Raw genomic sequence first — 17765 nt, forward strand, 5'->3', positions numbered from 1 at the left:
AAAATTGTGCCGTGTGGTTTGGAATTTTAATGATTTATACTTTTACTTTTGAAACTTAAGTATATTTTAGCAATTACATTTACCTTTGATACTTAAGTATATTTAAAAACAAATACTTTTAAACTTTTACTCAAGTATGACAATTTGATACTTTTTACACCACCGCCTACTGTGCAAACCACGAACCACGTAGTTTCAACATGGATTATGGGGTAATATTTGGTTGAGATGTTGATTCATGAGATTACATACTATATTCACCCATTCAAAAAGACAGACAAAAGTTTGTTGAATTTCCAATGTGTCACTATGCTCTCAACCATCTAAAAGTAAAAAACTATGTCTGAATGTTGTTTTAGTTGTCACCCAAATGTCTATCACTGCGCTTTCAACCATGTAAAAGCTAAATTCAAATGGTAATACAATGTCAGATATTTTGTTTATTTATACAACGGATTAATGTGTTATCACTTTGCTTCATCGAATAGCAGAACCAAATTACCTGGATTGCGGTTGAGAATACATTAAACGTACAATACCAGTCGAAAGTTTGGACACACCTACTCATTGAGGGTTTTTCTTAATTTTTACTATTTTCTACATTTTAGAATAATAGTGAAGACATCAAAACTATGAAATAACACATATGGAATCATGTAGTAACCAAAAAAGTGTTAAACAAATCAAAATATATTTATATTTGAGATTCTTCAAAGTAGCCACCCTTTGCCTTGATGATAGCTTGGCATTCTCTCAACCAGCTTCATGAGGTGGTCACCTGGAATGCTTTTCCAACAGTCTTGAAGGAGTTCCCACATTGGCTGCTTTTCCTTCACTCTGCGGTCTAACTCATTCCAAACCATCTCAATTGGGTTGAGGTCGGGTGATTGTGGAGACCAAGTCATCTGATGTAGCACTCATCACTCTCCTTCTTGGTCAAATAGTCCTCGCACAGCCTGGAGGCTGTGCGAGGACTATTTGACCAAGAAGGAGAGTGATGAGTGCTACATCAGATGACTTGGTCTCCACAATCACCAAGCGGCGCAGGTCCTAATCCAGGCACTTGTTATCTTCCGTCTGGATTACTGCAACTCGCTGTTGGCTGGGCTCCCTGCCTGTGCCATTAAACCCCTACAACTCATCCAGAACGCCGCAGCCCGTCTGGTGTTCAACTTTCCCAAGTTCTCTCACGTCACCCCGCTTCCTCCGCTTCTCTCCACTGGCTTCCAGTTGAAGCTCGCATCCGTTACAAGACCATGGTGCTTGCCTACGGAGCTGTGAGGGGAACGGCACCTCCGTACCTTCAGGCTCTGATCAGGCCCTACACCCAAACAAGGGCACTGCGTTCATCCACCTCTGGCCTGCTCGCCTCCCTACCTCTGAGGAAGATACAGTTCCCACTCAGCCCAGTCAAAACTTGTCGCTGCCTGGCACCCAATGGTGGAACAAACTCCCTCACGACGCCAGGTCAGCGGAGTCAATCACACCTTCCGGAGACACCTGAACCCCACCTCTTTAAGGAATACCTAGGATAGGATAAAGTAATCCTTCTAACCCCCCCCCCCTTAAAAGAGTTAGATGCACTATTGTAAAGTGGTTGTTCCACTGGATATCATAAGGTGAATGCACCAATTTGTAAGTCGCTCTGGATAAGAGCGTCTGCTAAATGACTTAAATGTAAATGTAAATGTTGATGGTTTTTGCGACTGCACTTTCAAAGTTCTTGAAATGTTCCTGATTGACTGACCTTCATGTCTTAAAGTAATGATGGACTGTTGTTTCTCTTTGCTTATTTGAGTTGTTCTTGCCATAATATGGACTTGGTCTTTTACAAAATAGGGCTATCTTCTGTATACACCCCCCACCACCACCACCTTATCACAACACAACTGATTGGCTCAAATGCATTAAGAACAAAAGAAATTACACAAATTAATTTAAATAGGATCCTGATATAATGTAAATGTTATACATTACCCTCTCTCCCTCAGTGACATGAATAAGATATTACATATTCTCAGAACCCAACACGTCCCCCTCTTGAACAATAGCTGTTCAACTATTTAAACTTGGAATTAAGTTGGAAGTTTACATACACCTAAACTAAATACATTTAAACTCAGTTTTTCACAATTCCTGACATTTAATCCGAGTAAAAATTGCCTGTCTTAGGTCAGTTAGGATCACCACTTTATTTTAAGAATGTGAAATGTCAGAATAATAGTAGAGAGAATGATTTATTTCAGCTTTTATTTCTTTCATCACATTCCCAGTGGGTCAGAAGTTTACATACACTCAATTAGTATTTGGTAGCATTGCCTTAAATGTTTAACTTGGTCAAATGTTTCAGGTAGCCTTCCACAAGCTTGCCACAATAAGTTGGATGAATTTTGGCCCATTCCTCCTGACAGAGCTTGTGTAACAGTCAGGTTTACAGGCCTCCTTGCCCGCACACGCTTTTTCAGTTCTGCCGACAAATTGTCTATAGGATTGAGGTCAAGACTTTGCGATGGCCACTCCAATACCTTGACTTTGTTGTCCTTAAGCCATTTTCCACAACTTTGGATGTATGCTTAGGGTCATTGTCCATTCGGAAGACCCATTTGCGACCAAGCTTTAACTTCTTGACTGATGTCTTGATGTTGCTTCAATATATCCATCATTTTCCTCCCTCATGATGCCATCTATTTTGTGAGGTGCACCAGTCCCTCCTGCAGCAAAGCACCCCCACAACATGATGCTGCCACCCCCGTGCTTCACGGTTGGGATGGTGTTCTTTGGCTTGCAAGCTTCCCCCTTTTTCCTCCAAACATAACGATGGTCATTATGACCAAACAGTTCTATTTTTGTTTCATCAGACCAGAGGACATTTCTCCAAAAAGTACGATCTTTGTCCCCATGTGCAGTTGCAAACCGTAGTCTGGCTTTTTTATGGTGGTTTTGAAGCAGTGGCTTCCTCCTTGCTGAGCGGCCTTTCAGGTTATGTTGATTATAGGACTCGTTTTAGATGTCCTAACTTGCCAAAACTATAGTTTGTTGACAAGAAATGTGTGGAGTGGTTGAAAAACGAGTTTTAATGACTCCAACCTAAGTGTCTGTAAACTTCCGACTTCAACTGTACCTTCCTCCTGCAGATTACCATTATCTTCTGGTGAAGCCCTAAGCACTCAATATTTCAATAGGATCCCTGATATAATGTAAACGTTATAAATTACCCTCTCTCCCTCAGTGACATGACTAAGTATATATCATATTCTCAGAACCCAACAAGGCAAAGGGTGGCGATTTGAAGAATCAAATATAAAATATATTTTGATTTGTTCAACACTGTTTTGGTTACTACATGATTCCATATGTGTTATTTCATAGGTTTTATGTCTTCACTATTATTCTACAATGTAGAAAATAGTAAAATTAAAGATAAACCCTTGAATGAGTAGGTGTTCTAAAACTTTTGACCGGTAGTGTCAATCTCCCGGGTGGCGCAGTGGTCTAGGGTCTCTGGGTTCGCGCCCAGGCTCTGTCGCAGCCGGCCGCAACCGGGAGATCCGTGGGGCGACGCACAATTGGCATAGCGTCGTCCGGGTTAGGGAGGGTTTGGCCGGTAGGGATATCCTTGTCTCAGTATGTATAAAAAATAAATAAAATAAATGTTATAAAAATGTATGCACTCTACTGTAAGTCGCTCTGGATAAGAGCGTCTGCTAAATGACTAAAATGTAATGTAAATGTTTTGATGTCTTCACTATTATTCTACAATGTGGAAAATAGTGAAAATAAAGACAATTCCTTGAATGAGTAGTTGTGTCCAAACTTTTGACTGGTACTGTACATGGTGCAAGTGATCAATGAGAACAAATTTGAGCACAAAATCTGAGAGAAATAAGCTTTTTGTACGTATGGAACATTTCTGGGATCTTTTATTTTTGCACATAAAACATGGGACCAACACTTTACATGTTAGTTTATATTTTTGTTCAGTGTAAATGCACTTTAAATAAAGTTCGATTTGATTTAGTCCTATTCTTTAACTTAGATTTTAGGTTGAGATTGAGATTTGAATCCAACACATCAATCAGTAATTTGTAGACAAAATAGAATTAAAGACAGACTAAGTCAGTGGCACAGATGGAACTATCTAAGCAGAAGATATAGAACATCTTCAAATGTTGATATTTGATTGCATTGTCAACCAAACACAATTCAATATCACTAAATATCCATAAATTTGAAATCAACCAGAGCTTGAAACTCTAGGCCTATTGTATTATATATTTTTAGTTGCATTCTGGGTTGAATTGAAACAATAGACGTTGATAACTGAAATAGCATCATTGATGATATATGAGTGATGAATTATGGTCACATTTCATTTGCTCTGTTAAACCTACTCTTTGGAATGACTTTAATATGAACAGTGAATCTACTTCATTTTTAAGTGGGGATCTCTCAACGATTATTCTAACGATAGCACATTGGTAATATTGAGTGATAAATATCATAGCTAAGCAGGGCTGGGCTTGGTTAAAAACCTGGATGGTAGACCAAAGGGTAGCTGTAGATAGATCAATTCTCCTAGTAGGAGGTGCTGCCCAGCCTGTAGTTTTCTTTTCTGATAGTGGAAATAATGCTGAAGATCTGATATTGTTTTAAAGGTACAAACTCAACATATTTTAAACAAGGTTTGTCTATGTTGAAATTTGGTTACCATGACAAATTACATTCAAACAACATTGGTTCTAACAAGTTTTTGCCCAGTGGGTAAACACTTGCTACTTTTAAGATTCATATATTTCCAAAGATATAGATGAGAGAAAACTTGATGGAAATTGATGGGGTGAAGACATGTTTCTCAAGCTGATACACAACATCACAACCTCAATTGATATCCATTGTAACTATTGTTGTTGCTCAGAAAAAATATCAACAGATGTTTTGGATATTGTTTTTGCTATTTGATCTTCAATGTGGTATTCCATTCTTCTGCTGCAAAGCCATTTACATTAGCCAACGAAATCAAAGGGATGCATGTGAACGATCATTGAATTGATTGTCTTTTTTTCTGCTGTGTGCGAGGCAAAACTAGACATATACCCCCACACACACATTCATGAAACTCACCAGGTACAGATGTAGGATCTTAATAATGCAGGCTATTTAAAACTTGTAGTAGATTTGAGGTTTAAAAAGGCTTTTGAAGTTTTAAATTTACACTTTGAAATATCAGATTTGATTGTCCTCTACAAAAAAGTACATTAATTATAATCGCCATAATAATTCACATTTCCTGTGCTGCAGGATTATTTTCCTGCTGTAGCAAACTGGCTCAAATTAAGATCCTACATCTGCACGTTCATTTAGAACACATTTTATTTTGCACAAAAAATGGCTTCATGCATGGCTTCATGCACATGAAATCCTTCATTGAGATGTTTAGACATGAAGCAATATGGCTGCCTCTTTCTGAGAGCTGCAAATGGTTAGTGAAAGTTACTGACGTGACATTTCACATCGTCCAGGCTCAGAACAGCTCCCTGGTCGTTGTTGTTGCTGTGCTTGTGTTTCTTCTCTGAGCATCTACAGAGCTTGTACTTTATCACCTGTGATGAAACACAGATGCACACTACAAAGGTCAGTGAAGCTGTCAATTTGAGACAAAGGCTGGTAAGAGAAAAGGTGGACATTTTGGAGTGTGCCTGCCTCTTCGACAGTTATTTGTAAAACGCATAAATGTTTAATTCAGCTTTTCCAAGAGATTACAATAATGAGTGAGACAGAAAGCATAATGGAAAAGTCTGGTTGTTTTCTGTCACTGTAGAATACTAGAGAGAATGAAAAGATTACCTCATAGATATAGTCAAACAGCTCCAGAATAGTAAGGATACTGGCTCCAATGAAAAGACCCATCTGACCACCAATATCACCTAGGAAGAACAGAGAAGGACAAGATTATCAAAGATAAGAAACTTTCCCAAAAGATACACATTTCCAACAAAGTATCCTTAAAAAGAAAATTAATAGTTTTTTAAAATCAGTGAAATACCTAAAAGTCCTGCTACTTCATAGGCTTTCTTCTGTTCGATCGTCTCATAGTTTAGAGCCTCAAAGAAGATGTCCAGAACCAGGATATTGTCACTGTTACAGAAAAATACCATATTCAACATCTAAACAGCAAGCAGCAGCATACCACCCTGCATACCACTGCTGGCTTGCTTCTGAAGCTAAGCAGGGTTGGAAAATCTTTACTTAGTTGCACTAGATATGTGTAATGGAACTGAAGGGCCAAAGCCCCAATCAAATTTCTTACTATGTACTCCATACTCGCTGTAAAGTTTTTATTTGGTTTTTGAAACATTAGACTCACGCTATGTACTGCTCTGACTTGTTGTATTTTTTGGCCAGATACTTGGCAGAGGCCTTGCTGGGGATCTTGACGAAGGACAGCTCCTTGCTGTATCTGGTCATGTTGCATGGCGTCTCACACACACAAAAATCATTGTCTCTCTCCACCAGGAAGTCTGGGGGCAAAGAGCAATACTGCAGCATTAACACTTCTTCTCTTTTTAGTACATGTAAGGGATGTAGAGACTAAAATAAAGTTGCTATGGTCCAAGACACAGCAGTCTGGATCTATTGCTTACCAAGAGCTGGATCAGCACACTCTTTGTACAGCTCAGGGGTGCAGTATGGGGCATCTCCTGTATATAAAGTGTTGTTAATCAATGAATCTAAGTTGAACTTGAAAACTTAAATAGTCCAGACTAGGTAAACGGCTGGGTGGGAGAGTTCACTTACCAGGCATGTGCACCATGCGGCAGTTACAGTTCTCCACCAGGTAGCGCGTCTCACAGTCGATACGGCAGGCGGTGATGCTGTACGTTTCAAAGAATTCTGAGTCCATCCATGTCACCTTACAGTCCCCCCAGGGTGGGGGCAAATATATCAGCTGGAATAGACACACATGACAAGTGTTACACATACAGTATAAGATACAGTACAACTACAATTGAATAGGTGTACTACAACAGTTACACAGGTTGTGCTTACAGTAGCATATTGTACATGTATTTTGTTTAAATAAAGTTGTGCAAATAAATATAATGTCCCGACCCGTTGTTCCTGGCAGGAGACAAAGGTCTGGAACCCAGGTGCCACTCCGAAGCCCAGCTGGTCGATGAAGGGTGGCTCCTCCTGATTGTGGATCTGAACTTTGATCCCAGCTTCAAATGAGGTCTCATCTGTGGAGAGGGGAACAGTGGCAGGGATCACTGCACCATCCATGCATGGCTTATTTAACTAATGAACCCACTGGCTCCAGCAGACAGATAGAGTGGTCTGTTGGATAGAGCAACACACATGTGAGCTGTATTTAGTATTTTAGTATTTTATTAGGATCCCCATTAGATGTTGCGAAGGCAGCCACTACTCTTCCTGGGGTCCAAATAGGAACAAAACAACACATCACAAAACAATAGTCTGCATCAGGGATCATCAACTAGATTAAGCCGCGGGCCAATTGATTCTTGAGCGGATGGTCGGGGGCTCGGAACATAATTGCAAATAATTTGTAGACTGCAAATTGACCAGAAGAAGCCCAAACAGATATAATGCTTGACTAAAACATAATAATTTCAAACCTTGCTTACATTTGTATATGATCACGTGTCTCTCTATTACATGTGGGAATACTTGGGAACAGATTTCTTAAATTAAAATAACTTGGAGCTGATTTCCTGTTTTTTTTTAAGTCTTTTATGTCCAACACTGAAAATTCCACACAATAAAAAAACGTGTTTCTTTTCAATTTTGCGCAGAAAACTTGGGGGGCCAAATAAAACCACTCTGTGTCAAATAAAAATCCAGTTGGGGAACCCTGGTCTAAATCATTACAAATTTACGTCATATTTTCTTTTTACAATATTACAATACTACAATATTACAATGAGTGGGTGTGTGTAGTGTGAGTGCCAGAGTGTGTGTGTGTTTTTGTGTGAGTGTGTGTGTGTGAATGTGCATGCGTGAGTGTGTCTCTTCACAGTCGTGAGGTATTGTTGTGTCGTGAGGTGTTGTTTTATCTGTGTTTTAAATCTTTTACTGCTAGCTTGGGTTACCTGATGTGTTTTAAATATTTTACTGCTAGCTTGGGTTACCTGATGTGGAAAAGAGTTCCATGTAGTCTTTGCTCTATGTAGTACTGTGCGTCACAGGCCTTAGGGACTGTGAAGATACCCCTGGCGGCATGTCATGTGGGGTATAAATGGGTTTCTGAGCTGTGAGTTAGCTGTTTGAACAGACATTTCAGTGCTTTCAACACGTCAATACCTCTCACAAAGACAAGTAGTGATGAAGTCAATCTCTCTACTTTGAGCCAGGAGAGATTGATGCGCATGTTCTTGATATTAGCCCTCCGTGTACATTTAAGGGCCAGTTGTGCTGCTCTTTCTGTGCCAACTGTAATTTTCTAAGTCCTTCTTTGCAGCACTTGACCATATAACTGGGCAGTAGTCTAGGTGTGATTAAAACTAGGGCCTGTAGGACTTGTTAGTTTGACTGTGATGTCAAGAAAGCAGAGCAGCGCTTTATCATGGACAGACCTCTCCCCATCTTAGCAACCGTTGGATCAATATGTTTTGACCAAGTTTAGTCTCCACAACTTGCTAATTTTCCACATTATTCATTACAAGATTTAGATTAGGTTCAGGGTTTAGTGATTGATTTGTCTCAAATACAATGTTTTAAGGTTTTTACATATTTTGGACTAGCTTATTGCTAGCCACCCATTCTAAAACTGAATGCAGCTCTTTGTTAAGGGTTGCAGTGATCTCACTTACTGTGGTAGCTGACGTGTATAATGTTGAGTCTTCAGTGTACAGAGACTGTACAGGCTTTACTTAATGCTAGTGGTAGGTCATTAGTAAAAATAGAAAGGACCAAGGCAGCTGCTTTGAGGTATACTACACTCTACCTGGTTTACGTTCGAGAGGTGTTGTGTTTGATAGGTAGCTCTCAATCCACGATATTGCAGAGGATGTAAAGCCATAACACATACGTTTTTTCAGCAGCAGATTATGATCGCTGTGTAATGAACTAGACTTAAACACACACACACAAGCACCCACACTTACACATACACACACTTTTGTCCTCACCTGTCTCTCCCCACACAGGGAGGTACTCATCCTGCTGAATGTCCAGCATGAGCTCCAGCCCGTTACCCATCCCTCCCTTGGTAGTTATGAGAGGGGTGCGGCCCTCGCCTCCTGCGTTGAACGTGTAACACTTCCCATAGCGAGTGAACACCTGAGGAGAAAGATGAGAAATATGAAAGGGATGAGATAGCAAGACGAGATATCCTGGAACCGTCCCTCACAATAGCAGAGCCATATTCATCCAGATGTATGGCTCTGCTCTATAGTTTCTATAAATCCAGTTTGTTCCTTACTGTAACTTGCCACTGGGGGTCAGTGTTAGTCTACATTAGACACCACAGTACCAGGAGTGATGAGGGTATTCCCCTGAGTTTGGGGTTACCTAATCATCTGATCTAGGGATTTCACATAACTGGGCAGGGGTGCAGCCATGGGTGGGGAGCTAGGCCCAGCCAATCAAAATTAGTTTTCCCCTACAAAACGGCTTTATTACAGACAGAAATACTCCTCAGCACCCCCTCCCCCCACCCTCCCCTCAGTCGATCCCGCAGGTGAAGAAGCCGGATGTGGAGGTCCTGGGCTAGCATAGTTACATGTGGTCTGTGGTTGTGAGGCCGGTTGGACGCACTGCCAAATTCTCTAAAACAACATTGGAGGCAGCTTATGGTAGAGAAATGGACACCAAATTCTCTGGCAACAGTACTGGCGGATATTCCTGCAGTCAGCATGCCAATTGCACGCTCCCTCAAAACTTGAGACATCTGTGGCATTGTGTTGTGGAACAAAACTGCACATTTTAAAGTGGGCTTTTACAAGGTGCACCTGTGTAATGATCATGCTGTTTAATCAGCTTCTTGATATGCCACACCTGTCAGGTGGATGGATTATCTTGGCAAAGGAGAAATTGCTCACTAACCAAATCAAGTTTATTTATATAGCCCTTTGTACATCAGCTAATATCTCGAAGTGCTGTACAGAAACCCAGCCTAAAACCCCAAACAGCAAGCAATGCAGGTGTAGAAGCACGGCGGCTAGGAAAAACTCCCTAGAAAGGCCAAACCTAGGAAGAAACCTAGAGAGGAACCAGGCTATGAGGGTGGCCAGTCCTCTTCTGGCTGTGCCGGGTGGAGATTATAACAGAACATGGCCAAGATGTTCAAATGTTCATAAATGACCAGCATGGTCAAATAATAATCAGAGTAAATGTCAGTTGGCTTTTTCATAGCCGATCATTAACTAACAGGGATGTAAACACATTTTGAGAGAAATACGTTTGGTGCATAATGGGACATTTCTGTGATTTTCTATTTCAGCTCATGAAACACGGGACCAACACTTTACATGTTCGCTTAAAATTTTTGTTCAGTGTATAAACAACAGCATGGAACTATGCTCATGTCTACTGTAAGTCATAAGTCATTTGTTATTTATGACACTGTCTGTATTAACTATACAGTAACTTGTGCTGTGCTGAAGCTGGGAGCGGGCCATTGCTCAGCGTATGCAGCAACATGACACAACTGTGAATAGAGAGAGGGCTGACAAACACAATGATTGTTGACTGAGTTTGGACAGTGCTGTTAGACAGCTCAGCCTTGCCATCTATCATCAACACACACGTTTGTTCTACTATCCTTGTGGAACCAAACAATCCTATTCCCTAACCCCTAATCGTGAACCTAAACCTAACTCCTTACCCTAAACCTAATTGTATCTCTAACCCTCCCCACTGTCAGAACTTTCCTTGTTTTACTATCCTTGTGAGGAATTCTGGTCCACACGATAGTACACACACACACACACACACACACACACACACACACACACACACACACACACACACACACACACACACACACACACACACACACACACACACACACACACAAACACACACACACACACACACACACACACACACACACACACACAGGCTGACAATTACAGGATCAATGTTCAGCTTGAGACTGCTACACTGCTTGAGACTGCTGAGAGACTGCTACACAGCTATAGGCTTGTAGAGTGACTGGAAATCACTGTGGGGTAAATTCATTACTGATTTTTTCAGACACACTGAATGGAGTATGTGAGTATTCTGGAGGATGTTTTTGTCATCATTGCCTAGACAAGAAAATAGGCTTCTAATCTCAACCAATGTTAGAGTAAAAAGACTCTCCTACCTCACACTCTACTTCCATATTTTCTATGCCTTCTGTAACATGCTTCTACTCTGCTTCAACCCTGCTTCTACCCATCCACCCATCTCTTACTCACACATTTCCCTACTTCCTTTACACTCTCTTTATACATCATCAACACTACCCCACTCCTTCCTCCTTCATGCTATCCCCCCCTCTATCCCTCCCTTCATCCATTCCGCTGAACTTTGACTGGCATCGTTATAGACGTGTGTCTACTCTGCAGAGCCTAATGGCATATGGGGAAGTTACTAACCATATGTTAGTTCTATGTTAGCCTTTACATCTAACCTCAATGAGTGCATGTTCTTTCTGAACACATGAAAGAATGACTGTAAGGTCAGAGTGCTAGATGCTCTTTATGAATAAATGAACCAATGAATGAGTGTGTGATGTCAGCTAGTGCCTGTTCCTTATGAATACATTAATGAATGAACATGTATTTTCTGAAGTTTGGAATTTGATTTTTATGCATTACAATGTAATGCATGTTCCTGAATGAATGATTGAATTTGTGTGCGGCGTGCAGTTTGTGTCTTTGTGCACGTTGCTATCTATGCCACATTACAGTTGGCCTACATGATCTGACAGTGACTCATAATACACTGTTGACTCTATAAGATGCCAGGCCACACTGACAGAAGTGTCAGAAAAGAAGAAAAGTGAAGGAAAGTTCCAGTTCCTTTGTGAATATGTAAAGTTTTTAGGCCAATAGTTTTCCTCTAGGGTTGTTGGGTTCATCTTTCCTTTTACTTTCTGCTGCCTTTGTTGGCAATTCATTAAAATGACTACTTTACAGAGAAATCAATCCTCTTTACCCACCCTAAAGATCTTAAAGTTTGCGGTCTATAATCTTTGGAGTGCCCTGTAGTCAATCTGTGCCTATCATTCATAGTGCGTTTCCCACCATTGAAAAGCACTTAGCACTCTCCTGTGGTTAATCATATACATCAATGTGCATTTCCTTCCTTACAGGCGAGGCAGACTCTAGAACAAGTCCTAAATCACTAATCCACATTCCTGGCTGTTGGAGGAGATACACCCCAGCTGTTAAAGGATGCCTCTGCAGGGGGAAATGAATCCATTAGCATTCTATTGTTTTATGAGGGAACGTTTCAGAGCTATTATGCTGCTCTATTAAACAGCCGAAGCGCCGGCAAAGAGATTGCGATTTAAATGGTAGTAGCAGCCAAGTGTCAGGCAGCAGTGACCGGTCGACGGTCGGCAAGCATAATCTTTTTTCCAGAGAGTGCTAATGTTGTCATTTGCTTGTTGATGCAGCAGGCGTTCTAAATAATCTGGAAAATCTGGAAACTCCCAAGACAGCCAACTTTATAGATAAGCGGACTTTGTTGAACTTTAGTTAAGATATAATGAAAACTTAAAAACACAGGCAACAGGCAGGAGAGTTAACAGATTTATGCATTGTTAATTGTGCTCATTAAAGGAGTATGCCTATTCAAATGCATTAATGCCATAGTTCAGATCAGTCTTGCCAACCTGAGACCTGTCTCTCCTGTTCTAGGTTCCATCTGTCTTTCCCGCCCAAACTGAAGGGCAAACCAAGAACAGTAAAACAGGGAGGCTCTCGACTGTTGAGTGCTGACTGACTTCTGTGAGGGAGATAGATTGCAGCTCAAAGGCTCTTGTAGACGCAATCCGCCATGTCAGAATACTGGCAGTACACTGTCCTGTTATCGACTGTGGGTGTTTGGACAACAGCTGCTGACTCACCAAACTAATGACAAACTTAAACTGAAGGTCTTCCCAGAGGGAGGACTTCAAATACCAAGGCTAGGGGATTTAATGAGTGTGTGTATGTGTATATGTGTGTGGGTTGTGGTGTGTGTGTGTGTGTGTGTGTTGTGTGTGTGTGTGTGTGTGTGGTGTTGTGTGTGTGTGTGTGTGTGTGTGTGTGTGTGTGTGTGTGTGTGTGTGTGTGTGTTGTGTGTGTGTCTCAGTGTGTGGTGTGTGTCAAGCTGAGTGTGTTAATGATGGCTGAAAAGCATAGAGGCTCAATAGTTATTTGACAAATTTTGTCACAAAAACAACAACTGTCGGGAACAAGTGAACTGAAGTGAACCACAGGCCTCCACAGGGAAGATGGCAATATAAAAGCCTGCCACACAGTAAGTGTTCCCCTTAATTTGTGTTCTGGCAGTAAAAAGAGAGATCCATAAACTGTCACCAGCAAGTCACACATCATTTTGATACTACAAAAAAATATGTGGACATGGCGTAGAGAATAGCTAAAATGTTTTCCTCCAAATGAATACCTTTTCACAGTACAGTCTGCTTTTTAAAGTGGTGTATAAAGATGTCAACAACCTACTGTGTTTTTCATATGTCAACATCATGAAACACCATACAGTACATTCAACTGTCTATAATTGTACAAAACCCTGTACAGAAATCATAGTAAATTAGCATGTTTAGTTTAACACACGTCTGCTGTCACAGGTCACAGCTAGAGTATTACATCTGGTAATGAATGGATCATCCCATACCAGCCACTTCCAATGGCTTTCCTGTCAGATAGTACCTTGAGCCAGACAGGCCTGCAAGAGTTGTCTAATGACCAGTTCATGGATAAAGGGAAAGCAGGACCTCAGACATAATTGACAACAAAGGAGAAAGAGAATAAATAGAGCAGGAGCTGTTGACTTGTATTTTTCCACTTTAGATGATTTGCAGGGGAGATCCCGCACTACATGCCTTGATGCTCTGCAATTCAGTTAAATCCTCAAATTCATTTAGGCTGTCAGAATAACTTGACTCATTGCTACAATCATTAGCTGTGTGGTAGGCAGCGCCATTGTTTGCATTATATCCTTGTGATGGATCCTCTTTTCAGCTTTCCATCACAAACCCACATCCTTTCATTCGCGAGCCTGCCCACTGGGCAGATGTCTATTTCATTGAAGTGATGAGGAAACAACATTGATTCAACCAGTGTGTGCCCAGTGGGTGAGTTTTGAAAATTCAAATTAATCTCCCACACAATAAGTGTTTCTTTCCTTTAATTGCTCCTCCATCCCTCCCCTCTCACCGTCTCCTCTGAGCTATGATGTGATATTCCCAGTGGACTCCTTTCCATCTTCTCCCTCCTCCTGCTAAGTTTGATTAATATTTGAAAGGCCGACAGAGACGCTCTACTCCTCTCCACCACTCTCATCCCACTCCCAGACACTGCCATGACTCTCAGTATCTATCACCTTCAGAGGCGATAGCATGATAGCATGGGATGAGAGACATGGAGGCAGAGAGAGAGAGAGAGACAGTGAGAGAGAAGAGAGAGACAAGGAGAGAAGACAGGAGGAGAGAGAAAGAGAAGAGAGAGAGAGAGAGAGAGAGACGGAGAGAGAGAGAGAGAGAGAGAGAGAGACGAGAGAGAGAGAGAGAGAGAAGGGTGGGAGAGGTGAGAGAGAGTTAAGGAAGCATATATATGAAGGAGGGGAGTATTCTTTCCACTTAAGACGTATAAAGCCTGTTACTAGGAGGGAAAAAGACACCACTTTTGGTTGAGTTAACCTCAGAGGGCATTGCAGATAATGCAGAGAGTGAATTGTGTCAAAGGTTCAGCCATTCTTTTTTAAATGTATCAAACCACTATACAGATTAGGATATGACCAAAATAATGCATGATGTTAGCTGGGGTCAGGATACCTGTATGTCGATGCAAAAAGTAACATCCAAAATAAAAGAAACACCAACATAAAGTGTGTTAGTAGGGCGTTGGGCCACCTCGACCAGAACAACTTCAATGCACCTTGGCATAGATTCTACAACTGTCTGGAAGTCTATGGAGGGATGTGACACCATTCTTCCATGAGAAATTCTTATATTGGTGGTGTTTGATGGTGGTGGAAAACTCTGTCTCAGGCACCATGCCAGAATCTCCAATAAATGTTCAATTGGGTTCTGGTGACTGAGATGGCCATTGTATATGGTTTACAGCTCATCAAACCATTTAGTGACCACTCGTGCCCTGTGGATGGGCACATAGCCATGGTAGCCAAAATAATGGCCAAAATAATGGCCTGCACAGTATTTGTATACATGACCTTAAGCATGATGGGATGTAATTGCTTAATTAACTCAGAACCACACCTGCTTTCAATATACTTTATTTCCCTCATTTACTTGAGTGTTTCTATTATTTTAGCAGTTACCTGTATGTTGGTAGATGCATTATGTTTGTGATAACTATTTGAAGACGCGGCCCACGCTTGGATTGCGTCCTACCTGACAGGTCGCTCCTACCAGGTGGCGTGGCGAGAATCTGTCTCCGCACCACGTGCTCTCACCACTGGTGTCCCCAGGGCTCTGTTCTAGGCCCTCTCCTATTCTCGCTATACACCAAGTCACTTGGCTCTGTCATATCCTCACAGTGTCTCTCCTATCATTGCTATGCAGACGACACACAATTAACTTCTCCTTTCCCCCCTCTGATAACCAGGTGGTGAATCGCATCTCTGCATGTCTGGCAGGACATTAGCATGTGGATGACGGATCACCACCTCAAGCTGAACCTCGGCAAGACGGAGCTGCTCTTCCTCCCGGGAAGGACTGCCCGTTCCATGATCTCGCCATCACGGTTGACAACTCCATTGTGTCCTCCTCCCAGAGTGTGCTAAGAACCTTGGCGTGATCCTGGACAACACCCTGTCGTTCTCAACAACATCAAGGCGGTGACCCGTCTTCTGTAGGTTCATGCTCTACAACATTCGCAGAGTACGACCCTGCCTCACGCAGGAAGCGGCGCAGGTCCTAATCCAGGCACTTGTCATCTCCCGTCTGGATTACTGCAACTCGCTGTTGGCTGGGCTCCCTGCCTGTGCCATAAACCCCTACAACTCATCCAGAACGCCGCAGCCCGTCTGGTGTTCACTTTCCCAAGTTCTCTCACGTCACCCCGCTCCTCCGCTCTCTCCACTGGCTCCAGTTGAAGCCGCATCCGCTACAAGACCATGGTGCTTGCCTACGGAGCTGTGAGGGGAACGGCACCTCCGTACCTTCAGGCTCTGATCAGGCCCTACACCCAAACAAGGGCACTGCGTTCATCCACCTCTGGCCTGCTCGCCTCCCTACCTCTGAGGAAGTACAGTTCCCGCTCAGCCCAGTCAAAACTGTTCGCTGCTCTGGCACCCCAATGGTGGAACAAACTCCCTCACGACGCCAGGTCAGCGGAGTCAATCACCACCTTCCGGAGACACCTGAAACCCCACCCTTTAAGGAATACCTAGGATAGGATAAAGTAATCCTTCTAACCCCCCCCCCCCCTTAAAAGAGTTAGATGCACATATTGTAAAGTGGTGTTCCACTGGATATCATAAGGTGAATGCACCAATTTGTAAGTCGCTCTGGATAAGAGCGTCTGCTAAATGACTTAAATGTAAATGTAAATGTAAATGAAGAGTAATTGCAAAAATCGTTTAAAAAACAATGAACAATAGAGCAGTTAGATTGGCTATTCATTGATGAATCAACTATAGTGTATTCACCCTCTAGTACTCAGGCAATAAAAACAACACAGCATAAAGAGGAACGTAAAACTGCATGGGGGTCTCAACAATCCAATCAGATGGTGAGTAACACTGTTGGGTAGAATCTTCTGTACGGTATGTCTCTGGGAGAGACTATAACTGGCAACTTGAACCTTGTCTTCTATGGTTGGAGGAAAACTGGCCAAGTGCCATGACATGCTAAGTAAAAAAAAACATCTTTCAACACTGGGAAAAAAGCAGGTGAGAAAAAAAGAGTAAAATAACCCCTGTTACCCCCACCTCCTGCTGGCTTATTCATAGATGGAGTAGAAAATATCTCCATATTTAAAGAAGCGCATACTAAAACCCTGTTAAAAACAAGCTCTTTTTCAGCCAATTGTATTAGTCCTCCCCTGGTGAATGTCGGGCATGTGGATTTCAACACTAGATAAAGAATGTGTTTGGATGGCAGGAAAACTCTCTGTCAGATACATACAATTTTCTCTAAAATCTCCAAGGCAGTAATAAAGCCATGATTCCCCCCAGAGTGAGCCCAAATGAGGCTTGAGTAAGGTGGAAAACAGTAAGGGGACTGGGCTATTCCCTGTCAGTCCCTTCCACCAATCTGTTGTATTTACAGTGAATAATGGTATTAACTTTATATAGCTACATACAAATTAGATTTGAACTGATAAAGATACATAGCATTCCATTTCTGTCTTATACTCTTTATTAGTGGATAGAATCGTATACGATATCACCAACTGTGAAGAAAAGCAGATACAGTTGAAGTCCGAAGTTTACATACACTTAGGTTGAAGTCATTAAAACTCGTTTTTCAACCACTCCACAAATTTATTGTTAATAACTTCTCTAGGATATGTGGGACGCTACCGTCACACTTGGCCAATAGCCAGGGAAAATGTAGAGCG

General features: G+C 41.8%; 1 protein-coding gene across 2 annotated transcripts in view; it reads right to left on the bottom strand.

The window, feature by feature from the left end:
- LOC111977183 (acid-sensing ion channel 1-like) overlaps nucleotides 1–17765 on the bottom strand; it is a 93806-nt gene that overhangs the window by 1343 nt on the left and 74698 nt on the right. For both annotated transcript variants that reach the window (XM_070447867.1, XM_024006524.3), the window contains exons 3-10: nucleotides 9150–9300; nucleotides 7111–7238; nucleotides 6796–6946; nucleotides 6642–6698; nucleotides 6365–6518; nucleotides 6044–6135; nucleotides 5845–5924; nucleotides 5499–5600 (exon numbers count right to left, since the gene is read on the bottom strand). In XM_070447867.1, the coding sequence (XP_070303968.1) occupies nucleotides 5499–5600; nucleotides 5845–5924; nucleotides 6044–6135; nucleotides 6365–6518; nucleotides 6642–6698; nucleotides 6796–6946; nucleotides 7111–7238; nucleotides 9150–9300 (915 nt within the window). The remainder of the gene's footprint in view (nucleotides 1–5498; nucleotides 5601–5844; nucleotides 5925–6043; nucleotides 6136–6364; nucleotides 6519–6641; nucleotides 6699–6795; nucleotides 6947–7110; nucleotides 7239–9149; nucleotides 9301–17765) is intronic.

This window comes from Salvelinus sp. IW2-2015, linkage group LG17 (assembly GCF_002910315.2).
Source record: "Salvelinus sp. IW2-2015 linkage group LG17, ASM291031v2, whole genome shotgun sequence".
Taxonomy (NCBI): Eukaryota; Metazoa; Chordata; class Actinopteri; order Salmoniformes; family Salmonidae; genus Salvelinus; species Salvelinus sp. IW2-2015.